Below are 17,688 nucleotides of genomic sequence, written 5' to 3' on the forward strand. Positions count from 1 at the left end.
CAAGCATCAGATGCGATGAATGCTGTTGTCCCTTTCTGGCTAATTCTGTCTTCTGCAAGTTTGCAATGGGGTACAAGGAAAAAGTATTAAGTACTGGCTTTGCACCTTGCACTCTGATTTTATGATATGTTTTACAGCCTTTAGACTATGAGATTTCGGCATTTCACACGTTGCTGATCAAAGTAGAAAATGAAGACCCGCTGATTCCAGACATAGCCTATGGCCCCAGTTCCACGGCCACAGTTCAGATCACTGTTGAGGATGTGAATGAAGGCCCAGTTTTCCACCCAAACCCAATGACAGTGACAAAACAAGAAAACATCCCTATTGGCAGTGTTGTGTTAACGGTAAATGCCACTGATCCAGATACTTTGCAACATCAGACTATCAGGTGAGTGCAGTACCATCTAATTTTCATCCCTCGGAAAGTGAATATGTCTTTTGTGCCTGAGAATTTGCCTGCAAGTACAGAATTAAATTAAAGTTGTTTGGGCTTTACATAATAAGTGGCAATTTTTTTCTCCTACAATGAAGAGATTCAGTATGATGAAAACAAAGAACTGCATTAGTCAGGGGGGCAATAGTTTTCCAGGCTATGAGATTACTGCAGTAGAACAATCGAGCGCAACAATCATGAGCAATAGACATAGCTTTGCATAGTGTTTCAAAATGACTTTTAACCAGCTTGTTTATTCCTCTTCCTTCATGAGAGCCAGAGAAAACATGTAAAAATTGAAAATGTGTATAGAAATAATTTATCTGTTTTACATATGGATTAAGTCAGTTTGTGATCATTTATAATGTCCCTTAGTGAAATAATCACTGTCCATCCGTGTTCAAGGGCTGAGAAAATATTTCCCCATGAAACACTGAAGCTACAGTAAGATAAGACTTGGCCTTGCCCAGATAGATGAAAGTAAATTATTATTTCTGTGCTATGATAATGTAATCCCACATAGGTGCCATGTCGCAAGGAGCAAACCTAGGTATTAAGTGGTGCCATCATCTTATATTTTGATCCACCTGGTCTGGTCTTTTGGTTTTAGATTTGTTGAAAAATGAAAGATTAACCGCTTTCTTCTCTAATACTAGATTGACTTTCCAGACAGCTTTTCTCAGCATTTGAGAATTGCAGGTTAGGCACTAAAACTAAAATCTACATCTGTGTTTAATTTTTCGTTCTTACTTGAGAGTCTAATTTCCCCTAGATATCAATGTATATAAAAGGGCATAAACATCTTTGTGAGAATGACTTCAAAGCTTTACCTGAACAATGTGCACCATCAATTTATATCATGGAGGTAGATTTCTCTACTATCACAGGATTATTTAGCAGTGATTGTGCACTTCTTAAAGCAGGTCTGACATATGTATTGTTCTACAAAACAAGAAAGCTACTGATCTTGAAGATGTTTGTCAGTAACAAATGTTAGTAAGCATGCCATTGCAAAGGACTGCATTGACAGCCTTGGATTCAAACGATGAGAAGGTGAATTTAAGCAGGTGAGTGTGCTCATCTCTAAGGAAGGAGGAAAAAGGCAAGGCAGATAATTAAAAGTTTCAATTCTCTGCATCACCTCAAAAATACCTAGTTAATCGAGTATGAATAGTTCAGTTTTTCTCTATCAAAAATGCCTTTGAGTTCTGCCATTGAAATATCAGTTTATCTGAAGGATGATTCTTAGCATATGTCATTCCCCTTGTTTTCTAAATTTATTTATTTACAGAATGCATTTTTGTTCTTAATTTTAGTTTTTGCTCCAAGGATTCCTTATTTCATTCACTGTGGTCACACAGATTTGTCTATGGATGGGAAACTATGGGATTTCTATTGCTTGTCAGACACAGCAATATGATCTTCAGCAGCATTACTCAGAATCTGGTTTGTGGAGGGAAAAGATATTTATTCCCTTTGGGGTTGGGACTGAGTTTAAGAAACATGATTATTGAAGTCTTCATAACTTTATGTATTTTCATGGAAGATAAGAAAAGTCATATTAATTATTGTAACAGTTGATTTTGTGATGCTAAAAGAGAAAAGCCAGAAAATACAAGGATTTGGTTATCAAAACCAACAATCCAGAAACTATTATCTGAATTTTTCCCCTTGATCTACTGATTTTGCTGAATTTCTCCTAACTACGTTGGCACTGAAATTATAGGACATACCAATGAGTCACTTCTTTTGCTAAAATAACAGGGAAGCATAAAATAGCATTTTTAAAAGATGCTTTTAACACTGACAGGTACTATTGAAGCACATAGCTGCTAGCAGTGAAAAAGGAAGACTGTAGTATATAAGAAGAGCATCTGCAATTAAGGATAGTGTAAAATTGCATGTATAAAGGCCAAAGCTACTCCTAGTTTGGATCTGGCAGAAATGTTTTCTTATAAGTTCCTACAGGGAGGTGTGTGTTTACAGTTTGGGCCTAGGTCCAGGTCTTCTGTAGAGAATGTGTACCAAACTACATGGTTCTCAGACTATGCTGCTATAAATTATATCATCACAGTCCTTACTATGATTATACTGGTAAAATAAAAGCCAAGCAGGCACAATGCAGACTGTTAAACGAGATATTACACTAAATATTGATGACCACGAGCAAGCGATGTTTTGTGTCTGCAAGAAGCAATGAATACCAGATTTGTATTGTGTGTGCTCTGAGAACAATGTACATCATCCCCACAAAGTATATATCTGTTCAAAATGTACAGGTGGATACAAACAAAAGAACAATAGAGAATTAGTAATGTTAATTTTTTCTATTTTTAACCCGTAACAACTGAGATATGTCTAACTGCAGGGATATTTTTAGTAAGTTTTCCACATAAAACTTGGAGGAGGAACTGATAATTATTTGTAATCAGGAAATTTATTTACTCTACTAGATATAATATCATAAATGCGTTTTAAGAACCATGAATAGTGTATAGAAACCATTTGTGCCATTGTCCACATCTAGATTGAATTTATTCTTTGAACATTGCATATCTGAATCAGATTCAAATTACTTATCTCTGAAAAATGTGGCTTACTTTGTAAAAATTCCTCAACACAGCTGTACTTTTGAAGCAATTTTCTTTCTTATTCTTCAGCTTGAAGTGTTTTTGCAGACTGAAAAAGAATTTCATTTAAAAGCTCAAACAAGCTATACTGAAAAAATATGACTCCAAGTACTTGTAAGACTCAAAAGCACATATACCTTGAGCTCTAGCTATTTGTCTGCACGTGATTAGCAGTGAACTTTCGTGGTGTCAGATCTCCTCTGATCTACTGATGTTAACATTTCAAAGAAACTCAAGGTAGAGGTAGAAACATCATCCTGGAAACAAGAACCGCATGCTCTATTGACCAGCTAAATAATGTAGGCATCAAGTTTAATCTTACTCTGAATTATACCTGTTTAAAACTACATTAACACTGACTTTCACAACTATACCCGGATCTGTGATTTGCTATGAAAAGTCTGCAATGAGTATAGTAAGCTTTGGACTATGGATGTTGTAGAAAGAAAGGAGCAGACAGAACCAGTGGTTTTTCCTGAACGCGTACCTTTGGGTGGAAAGTAATGTTTGTTCCACTGTGATCACTCCCAGAAAGAAAAGGAACCTGACCAAGTTGGATTACATTTCTTAGATTCATTAACCTATTTTTTTAAGCGTTTTATTCCCTCTGCAGTTTCCAACTTTTTTAGAATTAAAAAATTAAAGAAATCCAGCAGGCCCCATTTTAATTATAACCCAACAATTTATTAATAGAACAGTAATGAAGTTTCTGAAATTTGATTTCTTAATCAGGGATCATTGTTATTTTTGTGCCAGATTTAAAAGTTTAATTTTGGGTGCTTCTTTCCAACCTCTGAAATTTTAATCAGAAGTTTCAAGTGTACATGTCAATGAGAAGTTAAAGGCCAAATTTAATAACATTTTCTACCTTGGGAAATTAAAAGAAGAGCCTTACTCTCTGAAATCCATTATTAACAGTAGATCTTAATTAAACACCATTACAGGCCTCAATATTTTGTCTGTGTGAAGAGATTGGTTTCAGTATTTTTTCCTTTTTTGGATTCAACAAGTCCAGGATATTCAATAGTTAGACTTTTAACTATGTGTAAATAAGTTGTTTACTGCAGTGTATTTGTGATTTTTAATTAAAGCAACGTTGTTCTCTGGTTTCATGGTTTATCATGGCAATATATTTTTATTACCTACTGTGCTCTTGGATTTTAAATTATTTATGTAAATATATTATTGCGGTATTTATTCTCAGTAAGCAATGTGACTCAATGCTTCAGAAATATCTTCACAAGAAAAGTTTATTATAGCTCTAAAGCGTATCTAATTCATGAAGTAGAATTAAAATGCAGTAGTTGAAGCTGGAGAACTTAGAAATAGAACCCAAACTGCAGTGAGTTTCATGGGAATATGAAAGACTGCCAAAAATATCTGAACAATGTATGTAAATAAGATATATATTTGTGTCTCTGTGTGTGTAATTTTTTTGCCTGCACCTGAATCCAGCTGACCCCACATAGTATAAGTGGCTTCTGGAAGCATAGGTACATTGTTTTAGTGGTGAAGTCTCAACTGTTGTAATTTGAAAGCCAACTTTTTGCTTGGAAGTTGACATCCTTTTATTTGATTCTGGTCTCCTTATATCACCATATCATTAATTTAGTGGAATTACACAAATATGAAACCAGTAAATCTCCATTTGTTTGAAATTAATCATTTCAGATTAGAATAGCCTGTGATGGATCCATCTACCCAGTTGCCTGTTAACCCGCAGCCTGGGCATTCGACTGCTATAGCACTGCCATTGTATTCACTGTGTGTTTGATAGCTCTGCTAGTCTGTAAATGGGAGCAAAGTCATATTTATTATTGTCATCATTTCCAAATTACAGCTACTGGTCTATCTGAAAGGTGGATAGACTCTGTTTCTCTTTACGTAAAGTGCATTTTTCTATACTGCAAACTAAGTGTATATATTATTGAGGCTTCCTTCTTTGAACATTAGACCATGGGGATGACAAGGCTGAACCTAACAGACAATTAAGCGATCACGTTTGTTTATTTGTCATTTCACCAAGAGCCACTGGGCAATGGACTGGCCATTGACTTTGGGAACAGGAACCTTTACTAGTGGGCCACATTTTGCTTTAGATTACATCGTCATAACTTTGGGATCAGCGCCTATGGAGTTGGTGGAAGTCAGTGGAAATGTTCCAAACTCTTATTGGTGGCAACCATGATCTGCATACTCTTTGTCAAAAAAATGATTGCCTAAAATTCTGTAAAACAGTGCTGAAACTACACTGAAGTGGGATTTCTTGTTCAGTGAGTTTCTCCCAGATCTCAAATACTTGAGAAAACTAAGGAGAATTCACTGGAAAAAGCAAGTTTACTTCTGTTACTTCTCTTTGCTGCCAATCACCACCCTTACATGTAGTGAATATATAAGCCATGAATTGCAAAAACAATTCAAAAAGCCTTTTTCATGTCTCTTGCCAGGATTTTTTCAGAGATCTTGAACCCCCTCTGAACAAGGATGAAGCTTCAAATCATATTCCTCACAAACACTTAAGGGATCAATTTTGCATACTTTGTTGCGCATCAAGCCTTTTGAAAGCACTTTTGTTGTAGGTGGAGGTCAATAACTTGCTTTTTGGGATGCACTACAATCACTTACAGAAGTACTATATAATGAGAGAGGGATAGAAAGTCTTAAAGTGTGAATGCTTATGAAGTAACACACTTAGTCATTGTTAAATATGTCTCCTAGAGTCTGAAGGACTTGTCTTTGATTCCTAACAACAGGAGATTTGTTTTCCTTGTGCAGACAGAAGAATAGTTCTATTGTTATAAATGAATGGCTGAGCTTTGCTCTCAGCATGCAGTGCCAGAGTTTTTCACTGTAAGTTACACCCAAGAGTATCTCAAGTTGCCTCTGCAGTTTTATTTATGGCCTGCCTGAACCCAGCCATTGGGAATTTGTAGCGCATCTCTAGATCTGAAGTTGCTGTATATTGGACAGTGCAAATTGTTTTTCTTTTCCTTTCCCTTTTTTAAGTTAGAAGGAAAGCCAGGTGGAGTGGGAACCTGCTCGAAGCAAAAAATTTTTCCTCTTCTGTTTTTCCTGCAAAATTTTGAAACACAGAAACACTAACTCTAGAGAGCTGCATGTATTGGGGTATCTGGCAAGCAATGCCAGTAAAGGAGAGATTTACTCACTTCTGAAAGAAAGAACTTGGCCAATTCTGTCATGCTACACAGCTACCACTATAATTGCAGGTACTCACTAGTCAACTGTTAGCTCAACAGTATTCTACACAACAGTCTTTTTACTGAAACTGTTTCTTGAATGTGTTAGTACTATCTGTGTAGGTAATCACTGTGAGAGAGAGAGATATATATATTACTATCATAATATTAATATCTGAAGGAAAAATTAATGAAAAAATTCATTGTCTTTTTTTTTTTTGTCATTGTTTGACCAAACTGATTTCCACTTTTTGTTTTCTGAACAAAGTACACAAACCCCTCTTTCCCCATACGGCAAACTCTTTAGGCCTACAGCAAGATGGGAAAGAAGCAAAATTTTTTCTGGAGTGGTATTGTACCTCCTTTATTCTCCTCTCGTACCCATGACCACACTGACATAACTCTGGAAGGGTGATAATGGCTTAAGAGTAAAATCAAGCCCCATTTTTCCTGTTCAGAAGATGACTTGTAGCTGGCTAGCACTGCGTGGATATATCACTGAGTCTGAATTAACATGAAGGAAGCAGCTGATAAAAAAAAAAAAAGTGTCTGGTGGGAACTACTGAGATGAGACTGAAGAGAATAAATGACTGGAGTAAAATCCCAGTGCTGAGAGAATTAAAACATCTGCCAAATCTGGAAACCATGTCCTACAAAAGCTGTGGAGAGCATCTAATGCTGACCATTCAGGAAAGCCACTTTCAACTCTGTCAGCTTCAATATCGCAGCTCTACTATTACAGGACCTTCTTTTGCTCAGAGTAGTGAACAGATGTTGATAGTCTGCTTCCCAAGTCTGTTATTCTGAATGCCTATTTATTACTCATAGGCATTCCCTGGCTTGCTTCATCTACAGCCAACCTGTCAACACCTCCCTTTTAGCACCTTGGAGAGTCCTTAGGAGTCCTTGATTTCTCAGTTGCTTCTAGTGTTTCTCCTAGTGGTGAACACCTCTAAGTCTCCCCCATTGTTTCTTTTTGCCCTCTTCTTATTGATATTCTCTGTCTCTGTGTTGGGGCAGATGTTAGGCTGCTTCTCTCTTTGTCTGCTTTTGTATATCTTAATTTTTAGTGCTTAAGGACAATCCCATCTAACCAGTTGGTGCTAAGCTTTGGTATGCCAGCTTTTGCCTTGCAGAGACGTGGGGAAACTCCCATACTTGCTTTGTCTTATCTATGCTAACATCTTGTCTTACTGCTTGGTTCTTCCTAGCAGTTGCCAAGGTTGGGGGGAAAGATTAATGTACATAAATAGGTTGCTATAGCACCTATTTTTATCTTACCCTCTTTAGTAGAAAAGGAGGGAAAGCAGAGAGCAAACCTTCACTCAGACTGAATGAGGCAGTTCTCCTGAAGATCAGTGTCCCTTTCCTGAGAAAAAAAGATTAATCCCTCTCTCTTTGATTAGTCCCTGAAATAGTGGAAGTGTCTGAATTAAATTATTAAAGAACTACCTAAAGCAAAGGCCCCAGGAATTCTCAATCCAGTGATTCATCGTTCTGCAGGGAACCCAACTACCTGAAGCCAGACCTTATCATTCCTGACAATACTTGTCAGAAGTGTGTATTCCTAAAATTTTCCATCTGCTCTACTCTGTTGGCATAAATCATACTTAATATGTTGATATTCAAGCTATAGATGATAGAATTGAGAATCTGTGTTTCCATGTAATCAAATAAGCCATAGAAACCAATTTTAAATTCCCTTGATATTACCTTAAGAATCCCAAATTCTTGATTAATAAGGATGAATGTAACATTTAAGGGGAGTTTAATTAGACCCTCTGTCTTTATCCTGCATAACAATATTATGCCACATTATGATTTCAACCATGTCAGCACTCAGAATGAATGGCTGTGAACTGTGAAATTATAGGACACATTTTTCATGTCACTGACTAAACAATATTGCAGATCTTCTTGAGAAATATAACAATAGGATATATCAGTCACAAGTTATACTTGCAGTGGAAGTCAGATCTTGACAATAACTCATTTTGTCATTACGGTTCTCTTCTAGTTTCAGAAAAGGCAGGATTTTGCTTCTGGAAGAAGTAAAGAGTATCTTGATTATAATAAGTCGGCCCTCAAGTTTGAGGACACTGTGTGAGGAGGCAAGTTGACAGGGAAGGGGATGGTATGAATTTTTGTTAATATTTTGAAACAATTGAATTCTTGAGTCCCACTCAGCCAAGTTAGATCGCACGTGCGCATCTGTATGTAGTTACAACTTTCAGTGGTGCTTTGACAGAAATGTATTTGGACTGGTAATATGTAAGATTGTAGCTCCAGTGACCAGCGTTATTTTAGATGAAGGCAAAAGCTGCAGGACCAAGCACTCAAATAAAAGTTTTCCAGGAAGACTGGTAACGCATCTAGGCCAGAATCCTGTCATCAAGTGGAAGTATATAATTAAGCCATTCTTGTTCTTTTTGTGGAGTTCAGCACTTCTGTCTTTAAAGCAAATATAGATCTCTGATGACATCAGAGTAGGTGTTGTCTGGCATTCATGTCAGAAAAGGGAAAAGGGAAACGCTGTAATTCTTTCATAGGTTTTTGCCCTGCTGTGAAGATACGAAGTGCCAATGTTATGGCTATATTTTGCTAATTTGCCATCTCCAGAACAAGGATAAACCATGGACACACTCAGTTCAGTGGCAAAATTCCCACTGAATCTGGGTGTAGGATTTCATCTCAGAGCAGAAGCTGTCCCAAATACACAGAACTTCTGTTGTATGTTCACAGCCACTGCTCAACCACAAGACATCCCTAGTCTGTGCATTTCAAGGCATAAAGAACGCCATCTTCTTTCAGACTCACAGACAGTTATTCCTGGAGTGGAATTTAAGTTCACTGAGGAAATTGTCAGAAGGTTTAAACACTCATTTTTACTAAATGGAGCTCTGCAATGTTACTGTAATAGGAAGAAAGTCTTGTAGAGTTCAATTGGAATTTTTCTATTAACTTAGTCATAAGGATGCCAATTTCTGTAAAATAGTTTCTAAATAAGAGTGAAATTATGCACTTTGTTAAGCAGCAGTAAGCCTGCAGATTCATTCTTGGTTCAAATGTGAATTGCTAGGAACTGACTTCTTCCTAATTTTATGACTGTTATGCTCTAGGTAAATATGCCTACAGAGACATGCATGCCTACTTTACATATAGCTAGATAATTATTATCCATGTGATCCCTTGGCGCAGCTCCATTGGGTAATACTTAGCATAGCATTGCCTTGGAGAGGCTAACCTGTCGCACCCAGATTTCATTGAATAATCCAAACCCTGGAGAATTTTTACACGTTTATCTATTTTAATGGGCCTGTCAAAATAATGTTTCCTCTTTTTCCTTTCAAATGGGAAATTTCCAATAGAATTTCACCTGCCTAAGGCCCAACCTCTCTGGAGATTCAGCCCTGGGTCATTGGTAGCATTTTATACATAAAAAACAAATGCAGACGCAGAGCTTATCTGATAATGCTTCAGGGCTAAAACAAGAAATTTTTTTATTAGTAGGGCACAAGGTTTGCAGCTTCAAAATGGAGCACTCAAAAGTTGCTCCTGGCCCTGGAAGCTTCTAAGTTACTAAGTCGTGTTTAAAACACATTTTAGTAGAGAAAGAAAACAACTCTGTCTCAGTTTTGCATATCTCCATGTCAATTGTGTTAAGTTAGTTTGACTCATGGAAACTCTTACAGAATTTAGGTTTTTAAATACAAGGAAAAAACCAAGAAAAAGCCCCATAATAGCTTTAATCATTGTATAACTGTAACCCTTCTTTGTGCAGTTAGGTGAGTTTTTTCATTTCAGCTTCTGTGATTCAGGAAAAAAATAGCAGATACTTTTAGTTTTAAAGGTCTTGAGGCCTCCATTTTTTGTCTGTCAAATTGAAACATTAAAATTCATCCCACCTTGATACTATGGACATGCATTGAAGGTGGCTCGCAAAACATTCGGATCCCTAATGACAAGGGAAAAGTGGATGAGAAGTTTAACTCTTGGGCATCCAATCCAGGGTTAAATAGCATAGAGTAACTAAGACATAATAGTTAATAAGAAGCTTAGGAGAGGATTAAATACCTTTGATTTACAGAGCACTAAATACAATAGATATCAAGGAGAAAATAAAACTATGTATGACCAAAGAGCGGAAGACTCTTGGTAAAGTATTTGCCTCATTGGTACCACACTGCAGTCAAGCAAGGCCTAGATATAAAGTTTATCAGCAACTGTCAGTGTGGCAAATTGAACAAACAACTGTAATTCTTCCATTTCCTGTCTTTTCAGTACTTGATCCTGTAATATCTAATGAAAGCTCTTTTTGTGTCATAAATGAATGCTTATGTGGAGCTTTTTCCTCTAACTTCTTCATGTTTTCCATCAATGGCCAGCAGATTTCTTAAATGACACACATTTGTCGTTTTGCTTAATGTACATTTGAAAGGGGCTTGGCTATTATGATGATGAACATGATATAAAAATTGTGCTGTATAGAGTAGATTTGTTGTAGGCAGTATATCAGAGCAGGCATTCAGATACTTGCCCTAACGAAAAAGATGCTTTATAACCTCCAGAGGAATATTACTGAGAACTGTTCAGCACGAACTCACCTTTTAGCAAATAAAGGATAATTTTCCCAGTAAAGAATGCCCTTTAATTTTCTATTTCTTTGAAAAACACAGGGTTTTCTCATAGGTCGTATATTATATGTTGAAATATATATAAAAGGGCCGTTTTCTCAATCCTGCTATACCTTGTGACATGCTTTTCAGAATAACTAGCAGAATTTAATTTCTGTAAGTATTCTCTATTAATATTTACATGTACAGGACCAAATTTGTTTTAGTTAGACAAGGGATGTTACAATGAATGTCCCCTGAGTGAATATAACTGATGTGACTTTTATAGTTTTTGTTCAACAAGTGAAAAGTAGTATTTTGTTTTTCTAACATCCCTTGAAGGCACAGGCGGAAAGGGGGCGGTGGGAAATTCAGCACAGCAACCTATAACAAATGTAACAACCTAGACTTGATGACATTATAAATAAAACAACTAAGACATGGTTATACACAATCTTGAAAAGTGTTAAGGGCCGGACAGGTAGGAGGGAAGTCCCTGGATTTTAAAGTGCATTTGGACAGCCTGAATGCCTGATAATCTGATTCATAGAGATTAGAAAAGGTAAATCACACTTCCCTTTTCGTTTGTCATGGTCATTCAAGATAGTGAGTTAGGCAAGCAAAAGAAACTGGTCTAAAATAAAGGAAAAGATGTGACATGATATCACACATTGCTCCAACATTTAGGACAGAAAGTGGTTGCATGTTTTTTGTACAGTTCAGTGTACTCAGTCAAATAAACCTCAGATAGGAGATTGCTTATTATTACAAGAAGAATGAAAGAGAATGAATTAAGTTTCTTCTGTAAGGACTGCACCCATGAAGTGCATAGTATATTCAAAATCAGCTGGAAAAAATGAAAACTTCATTTGTGTTATTATTAGCCAGGAATAAATGTGCCTTTTTCTTCATATGATAGGATTGGATGGTAGTGTGAATTTTTCTTGAATATTATATACTCACATTATCACACAAGCTACCGAATTTCTCACCTACCCTTTCCTTCTTCATTACTGAATGCTACAGGTTGGAAAGTATTTTTACTCAGTGGGTACTAATTCCTCTGGGCTACGTAACTATACAAATGCATCAAGACAGTCTGTTTTCCTACTACAAATACAGTTATTTTTAAACAAAGCTAAACTAAAGAACTAAAAGGAAAAACACCTTAATTGCTGCAATAATAATACCAGAGTGACATATTTTATGGAATTAATTGAGTCCTATTTCTATGGAAACAAAGTTATTAATTTGTTGGCTCTTCACTGATTTATAAAACCCTTTGAGAATTTCCAGTTCTTCTGGATAAAGTCAGACCATTAATCAAACATTAGACAGCCTTGCTTATATTTTTCACGTAGACATTGACATGAAATTAACGTTATCATGTTCATGTATTGTAATATGCAACTGAAAACATAATCTGATGCTGAGCAATGGTAAGGATATGTTTTTTACTAGGACATCAATTTAGCACAAGTTTTTACATATGTGCCTCTATAATTTTCTAAAAGCAATGCCTACACAGAGCAATTCTCATATCTGTGTGAAGAACTCATACAATTTCCTTGAGACATCCTTCTTGGACGAATTTAATTGCATGTGCTTGTGTGTGTATGAAATATTTTCCATGAAGAAACACTAGGAATTTAGAGGAAAAATAGGAAAATGTAGGCTACTAAAAAAAAAAAAAGTTTATAAAAGCCTAACTCTTTTCTTTCAAAAAACCTACATCCTTATTTCCTGCTCTTGCACTGACCTTTAGAGAATTCAACCTTCATAATAGATGCTTAGTAGATTAAATAGGGAATAAGGAGCTAACTAACTCCTAAATCACTCATCGGTTGGCACCCAACTGTGACCAAAATCATCCTGATTTGATTCTGTTTCATTCTAAAATATTTTGACTGGGTTTGGAACTCCCTAGAGGTAGCATTTAGGAAGTCCACATGAAGGGCTTGAGCCAGGATAAGCCTTTCATTCCCCAGTGCCATGTACCTGCAGGAACTTGAATTTCCAGCACACTGCTGTTGCTTCTGCCGAGCTCCCTGCTTCAGGCGTCTGGTGGCAGGCAGGGGAGAGACGTAGTAGCATTTTCTTGGTTTAAAGCTGGCATCGATGTCATGGTAGGTACAGGAGACGGGTTAGCGAAATCATCCAGCCTTGCTGATAAAGCTCTACCCACAGGCACCCATCCCAGAGGCACAGAAACACAAACGTAATGGGACCCGTCCATGCTCGGGTCTGTGTATTGGGGCACGCCCGGGGTTTAGGGGTTGATGGGCGCCTGCAGGCTGTGGCAGCAATGGCAGCACGTGGCTCTGGAGGGTGACAGGAGGGGCCGAAGGGTGATGCCGCAGGCTGCCGCGGGTTCGCACAGCTCTCCTGTTGAACAAATCCTCTCTGAGAGATGTCAGTTATTAATTCAGTTGTTATTGTTGAACTGGTAACATGAAATATACTTCTGGGGATCAGCCTCACATTCAGCAAAGACTACAAATAACGGCTCAGGCAGTGCTCTAATGTGAGAAACAAACAAGATTCAAGCCAGGTTTTTTGCCTGGATCGGGTTCAGCTCAATCCCAGGATCGGTGTTTTCCTTTCACTTCGGTGAAGTCTGGAGTCCAATGTGGATCTTTGCCACTCAAGATTATGCCTGTCAAATACGTGAAAACACACTCTTATAATCACAGGATTAGCAACCAATATCTCACTAAAATGAGTTTCTGGAGAAAGAAACCTGCACCAGCTGCATATTTTATACTAGCTGTCGCATACATGCAGTTTAAACAGAGCTGGGGGGACAGTGTTGTGCACTTGATGGGGAAAGGAGAGGGAACGAGCAGGAATGGGGCTGTTTTTCCTGCCAGGCCCCTAACTGCAACCTGCCAATAAACTCAGAGGCTTTTCTAAGTCAGCAGAACATTATTGCTCTCCTATCATCTCTTGTGTTATGGCGCTCGCCTTAGAAATAGCTGAATCTTAGAAATAAGTCCTGTGCAAGTTCAGCCAACTCAGGAATGCCCCAGCTCTGTCAGCACAGAAACTGCTTCGATTACTTTTCTGGCAGTATCAGCTTCTTCACAGATTTTCTTTCTGAATTGCTACTTATTGCACAGTCAATTTATTGCGTGTTAAATTTTGTCCTTTCTTATGCTAGTCCCTTTTTTCTTTATCTTTTGTTGCTAAGCTAAGAAAAAGCTAGTGAAAATATTTATGCTGGTTCATCAGAGTAAATATACTTTTACGTAAATTTTTTGGCTGAAATACCTGATATAGCCAGGGGAGCCCTAATTTAGGTTTTTTCCTGAAGAAAAATCTCATGGAATTAGGACCCAAGTCTCAAGTAACTTTGTTTGAAGTATTTGGCCTTTATAATGAAATTTTTGTTTCACGGAGTTACTCAGGAATAAGAAAACTGCCACAATTGATGTGATATCTTTTCTGTGAATCACTGGGTCTGTCCTTTACTGTAGTTACGTATTATTCATAACAGATACTTCACATTCCTGCTTAAGGGATGAGTATTTCCCACTTTATCCAAGACAGAGACTCAGCCTCTTATTCTTCATTGCTTGGAACCTTTCACTTTATCTTTTCTGACCTTGACCTGAAGACTGAGCAGACATTTCCTTCGTGGCATCTCTTTTACAACTTTAACTGATGTTGTCCGGTGATGTCAAGGTTGAGGTTTGTGAGTCTGGAACTTATTTTCTAACAAAATGTCAATCTTGTTAATATTTTTGCTTTTTGTGGCTATGATCCAGATTTCTGTGGTAGAATAGATTTCACCGAGCTACTACATTTTCAAGGTCTCATTAACTTTTAAGTAACTGTCCATTCAGCAATGTTTACAGTCTGTTTCAACTCTGTTAACAATTCGTAAGATTCCTTTATTTGGAATTGCACTGTCTTGGCTAACACCTGCTTTCTGACTTCTGTCGTAGTTCATTTCCCCCCCTACCCCCTGCCTTATTTAAAAAAAAAAAAAAAAAAAGCTATAGTTGATAAATACTGGGCACATTTTTCCCTAGTAAAAGTTGCAGTCTAAAAAAAGAAAAACACTGACAAAAGCATCATCTTCCACCTTGAGGATCATAATTTAATCTTCTGCTAGAGGTAATTATTTTCTTTACTAACAAGCATGACAAAAATACCTCACATTTTTTCCTCTTTCAAATTCCAGTGTAGGTTCCCCCACATAAATCAAGGGAGCATTTCAGTTCTAATTCATATGAAATTCATAGTTTCGGCACTCTTTCCTAGCATTTTCTCTAGCACTGAAGAGGTAAAAATTACTACATGTAGTAAGGGATAAGATACAGGAAGATCATGCTATTAATAATTCTGAATGCCTTGAGGATAGCCAGAGACTGTGGTCCCAGAGATCCCACGTGTGTATGCTCAGATTTAGACACTGTTCTTTCCATTTGTGTCATTTCTGAATATTCTTCGCTTCCCAATGAACATCTGTAATTAGTGGGGAAAGTTGTGCATGTTTAGTATCAAAGGAAGTCACTCTGCTAAATCTGCAGGAACCAGTTCAAAAAATGTCCTCTTTGGTATTGCTTGCTCCTTTGGCAATAGGGAGAATTGCCTATGATAGTTCTAGACTTTAGTTTTAATTATTTTCAGGGTGACAAGCAGTTATTCCCCATCTGTGGGATAACCTAGTCCCAGTGTCTTCTAGATTTATACTCGACTGTAATTCTTTGAAAAGTTTTGATGACAAAAAGGCAACAAGAGGGAAACAAAAGAGGCAAGGGAGTGTGACAGAAACAGATGAAGCGGCGCACAGGGGATGCCTGCTGCACTAACCTCTGCTTTGAAAGGCATCAATATTGCAAAGGCTTTAGGTTGGCACAGGACATAAACTGTGCTAAAATGATTATTCAGCATATTCACCAATTTGTTACACTTTCCTTTTGGAAATTAATTTGCAGAAACATTAATTCCCTTCCTTCCTTCTGAGATGAGTCCCAAAGTTAATAGACATTAATAGGGGCCAGGACTGGATCTGGTGAATATGTTCGCATCACACAGGCTCTGGCTGCAAACCTGCGCTGGAGCCAAGACTCGCGGCTCCCATGCTCTGCCTTTTTGGGGGAGTGCTTCCAGGCAAGGGTGTTTTCTTTGTGACTTCAGGATTAGCCAGGGCAAAACTGAGGTTTTATGGCAGCTGGCAGAAGTAATCCCTTGCTGGGACAAGCCAGTTCCTGGCAGTAGGATCCGCAGTCCAACAGGAGTTGTACTGATCCGGAGAGAGGAATGCTTCACGGTAGTGAGCCGCTTCTCACCTCTTTTCTGCCCATCCCTTAGGAAAAAATAACTCACACAGAATCTGTAGAAATGTGCTATTTCACGGCTGTGTTCAATAGTGACATTTTAGTAGTGAATCTGCTGGGCTCTTATAAAAAATCTCCTATCTTTTCAAGAGCTACCCGGACCCCCCCTTGAAAGAGAAAGCAGCAAATGGATTTGCAGTGGGAGAAGCCGCTTTTGCTGGAAGCACAGTTGCAAAGAACTGGCATGTGCAGAAACTTGATAGAGTTTTACTGCCAAAACCTTCTCTAGGTAGTTTATAAAAGAACCTCCAGCTCATCTCATGTTGATTAGCTTTTGAGGCACAATTGCTACAATGAAAAAACTTTTACTGATTTGCATGTGTCGACAATTATTCTAACAGTAACAACCTGATTATACTAGTGTGTTAGTCCCAGATATGGTGTATTATTCCCCAGCTTTAGGAATAATTCAGATAGTTATAGCCTCTGGGTTCATTTAACCATAGCCCTAATCACTTCTGATTAAAAAATACATAAATGAGTTTGTGGATTTTTTTTGTTACACCTCAGCTTCTAGGATTTTTTTTCCCTGAAGGAAAAAAACCTGAAAATTAGGTCTTGGTATAGAGAAATGTTTGTACAATAATAACAAAAAAAATTTTCCTTTTCATAACATTTTATTTAACTGCCTCATTATTATAATTTTAGTATTTTCATTTGATTAATTGCTGTAGGTTTTTTGTTGTTGTTGTTGTGTTTTTTTAATTATTCTAGTTGCAATGACTCTCCTATTACTTTCTTCATGTTTACCAAGGGTTTTACTCCTATTGTTTTTCCACACAAATAACTAATTAGTCAACCATTTTCTCATCTGATATTTCTCAGTGGCAGGGGACTAGAAACTGAATTTCATCTAATTTTTCATTCTGTTTTGATCATATCATTGTAGATAGAGAATTGCAATGAAAGCCAACCTGGTAAATCATTGACGTGACAAGCAAAATAAAGCTGGAACGATGAATCTTTTTGCTCAGATGGTGAGGTGGGGTGCATAATTTAAAAAGTGCCCTGCAGATGGAAACAGAAGCAAATGCTGTCTGTAATGTGGCTGCAGCCCTGCAAACTGTTCCCTCTGGGCCCAGGAGCCACTTCCAGTGCTGAAATCTGTGAGATTAGAGCCCCGGTCTGAAAAATGCTTGGCCACTAGTGTCTGAGCAAAGGAGCTTATTGCCTTCTAAGTCTGATGCAGAATAGCACCAACATTTCTTTTTATAACATTGACTCTAATTTCCACTGTGCTCCCTCTGATTCAGTGAGTAGCAGGAGACAATATTGGGTATATATCGATCTGTCATTAGCAGTAAGGATGAGCGGCTTGAAGCTCTCTCGTTTGACATTTTGTGTTGTCCCATATGCTCCAATTTGCCTGTATTGGCAATACGTCATTTTTACTTGAATGAGACAAAAAACATTTCTGTGAGAGGTATGGTACTTAATCCTGTCTGCTGGATCTGCACTTGGCTCGAG

General features: G+C 37.6%; 1 protein-coding gene across 1 annotated transcript in view; it reads left to right on the forward strand.

The window, feature by feature from the left end:
* The window catches only part of CDH13 (cadherin 13), a 512,113-nt gene that overhangs the window by 449,052 nt on the left and 45,373 nt on the right, over positions 1–17,688 (forward strand). Inside the window, exon 10 of the mRNA XM_075161497.1 lies at positions 138–391. Within this exon, the coding sequence (XP_075017598.1) occupies positions 138–391 (254 nt within the window). The remainder of the gene's footprint in view (positions 1–137; positions 392–17,688) is intronic.

Source organism: Calonectris borealis, chromosome 12, assembly GCF_964195595.1.
Source record: "Calonectris borealis chromosome 12, bCalBor7.hap1.2, whole genome shotgun sequence".
In the NCBI taxonomy this organism is placed as follows: Eukaryota; Metazoa; Chordata; class Aves; order Procellariiformes; family Procellariidae; genus Calonectris; species Calonectris borealis.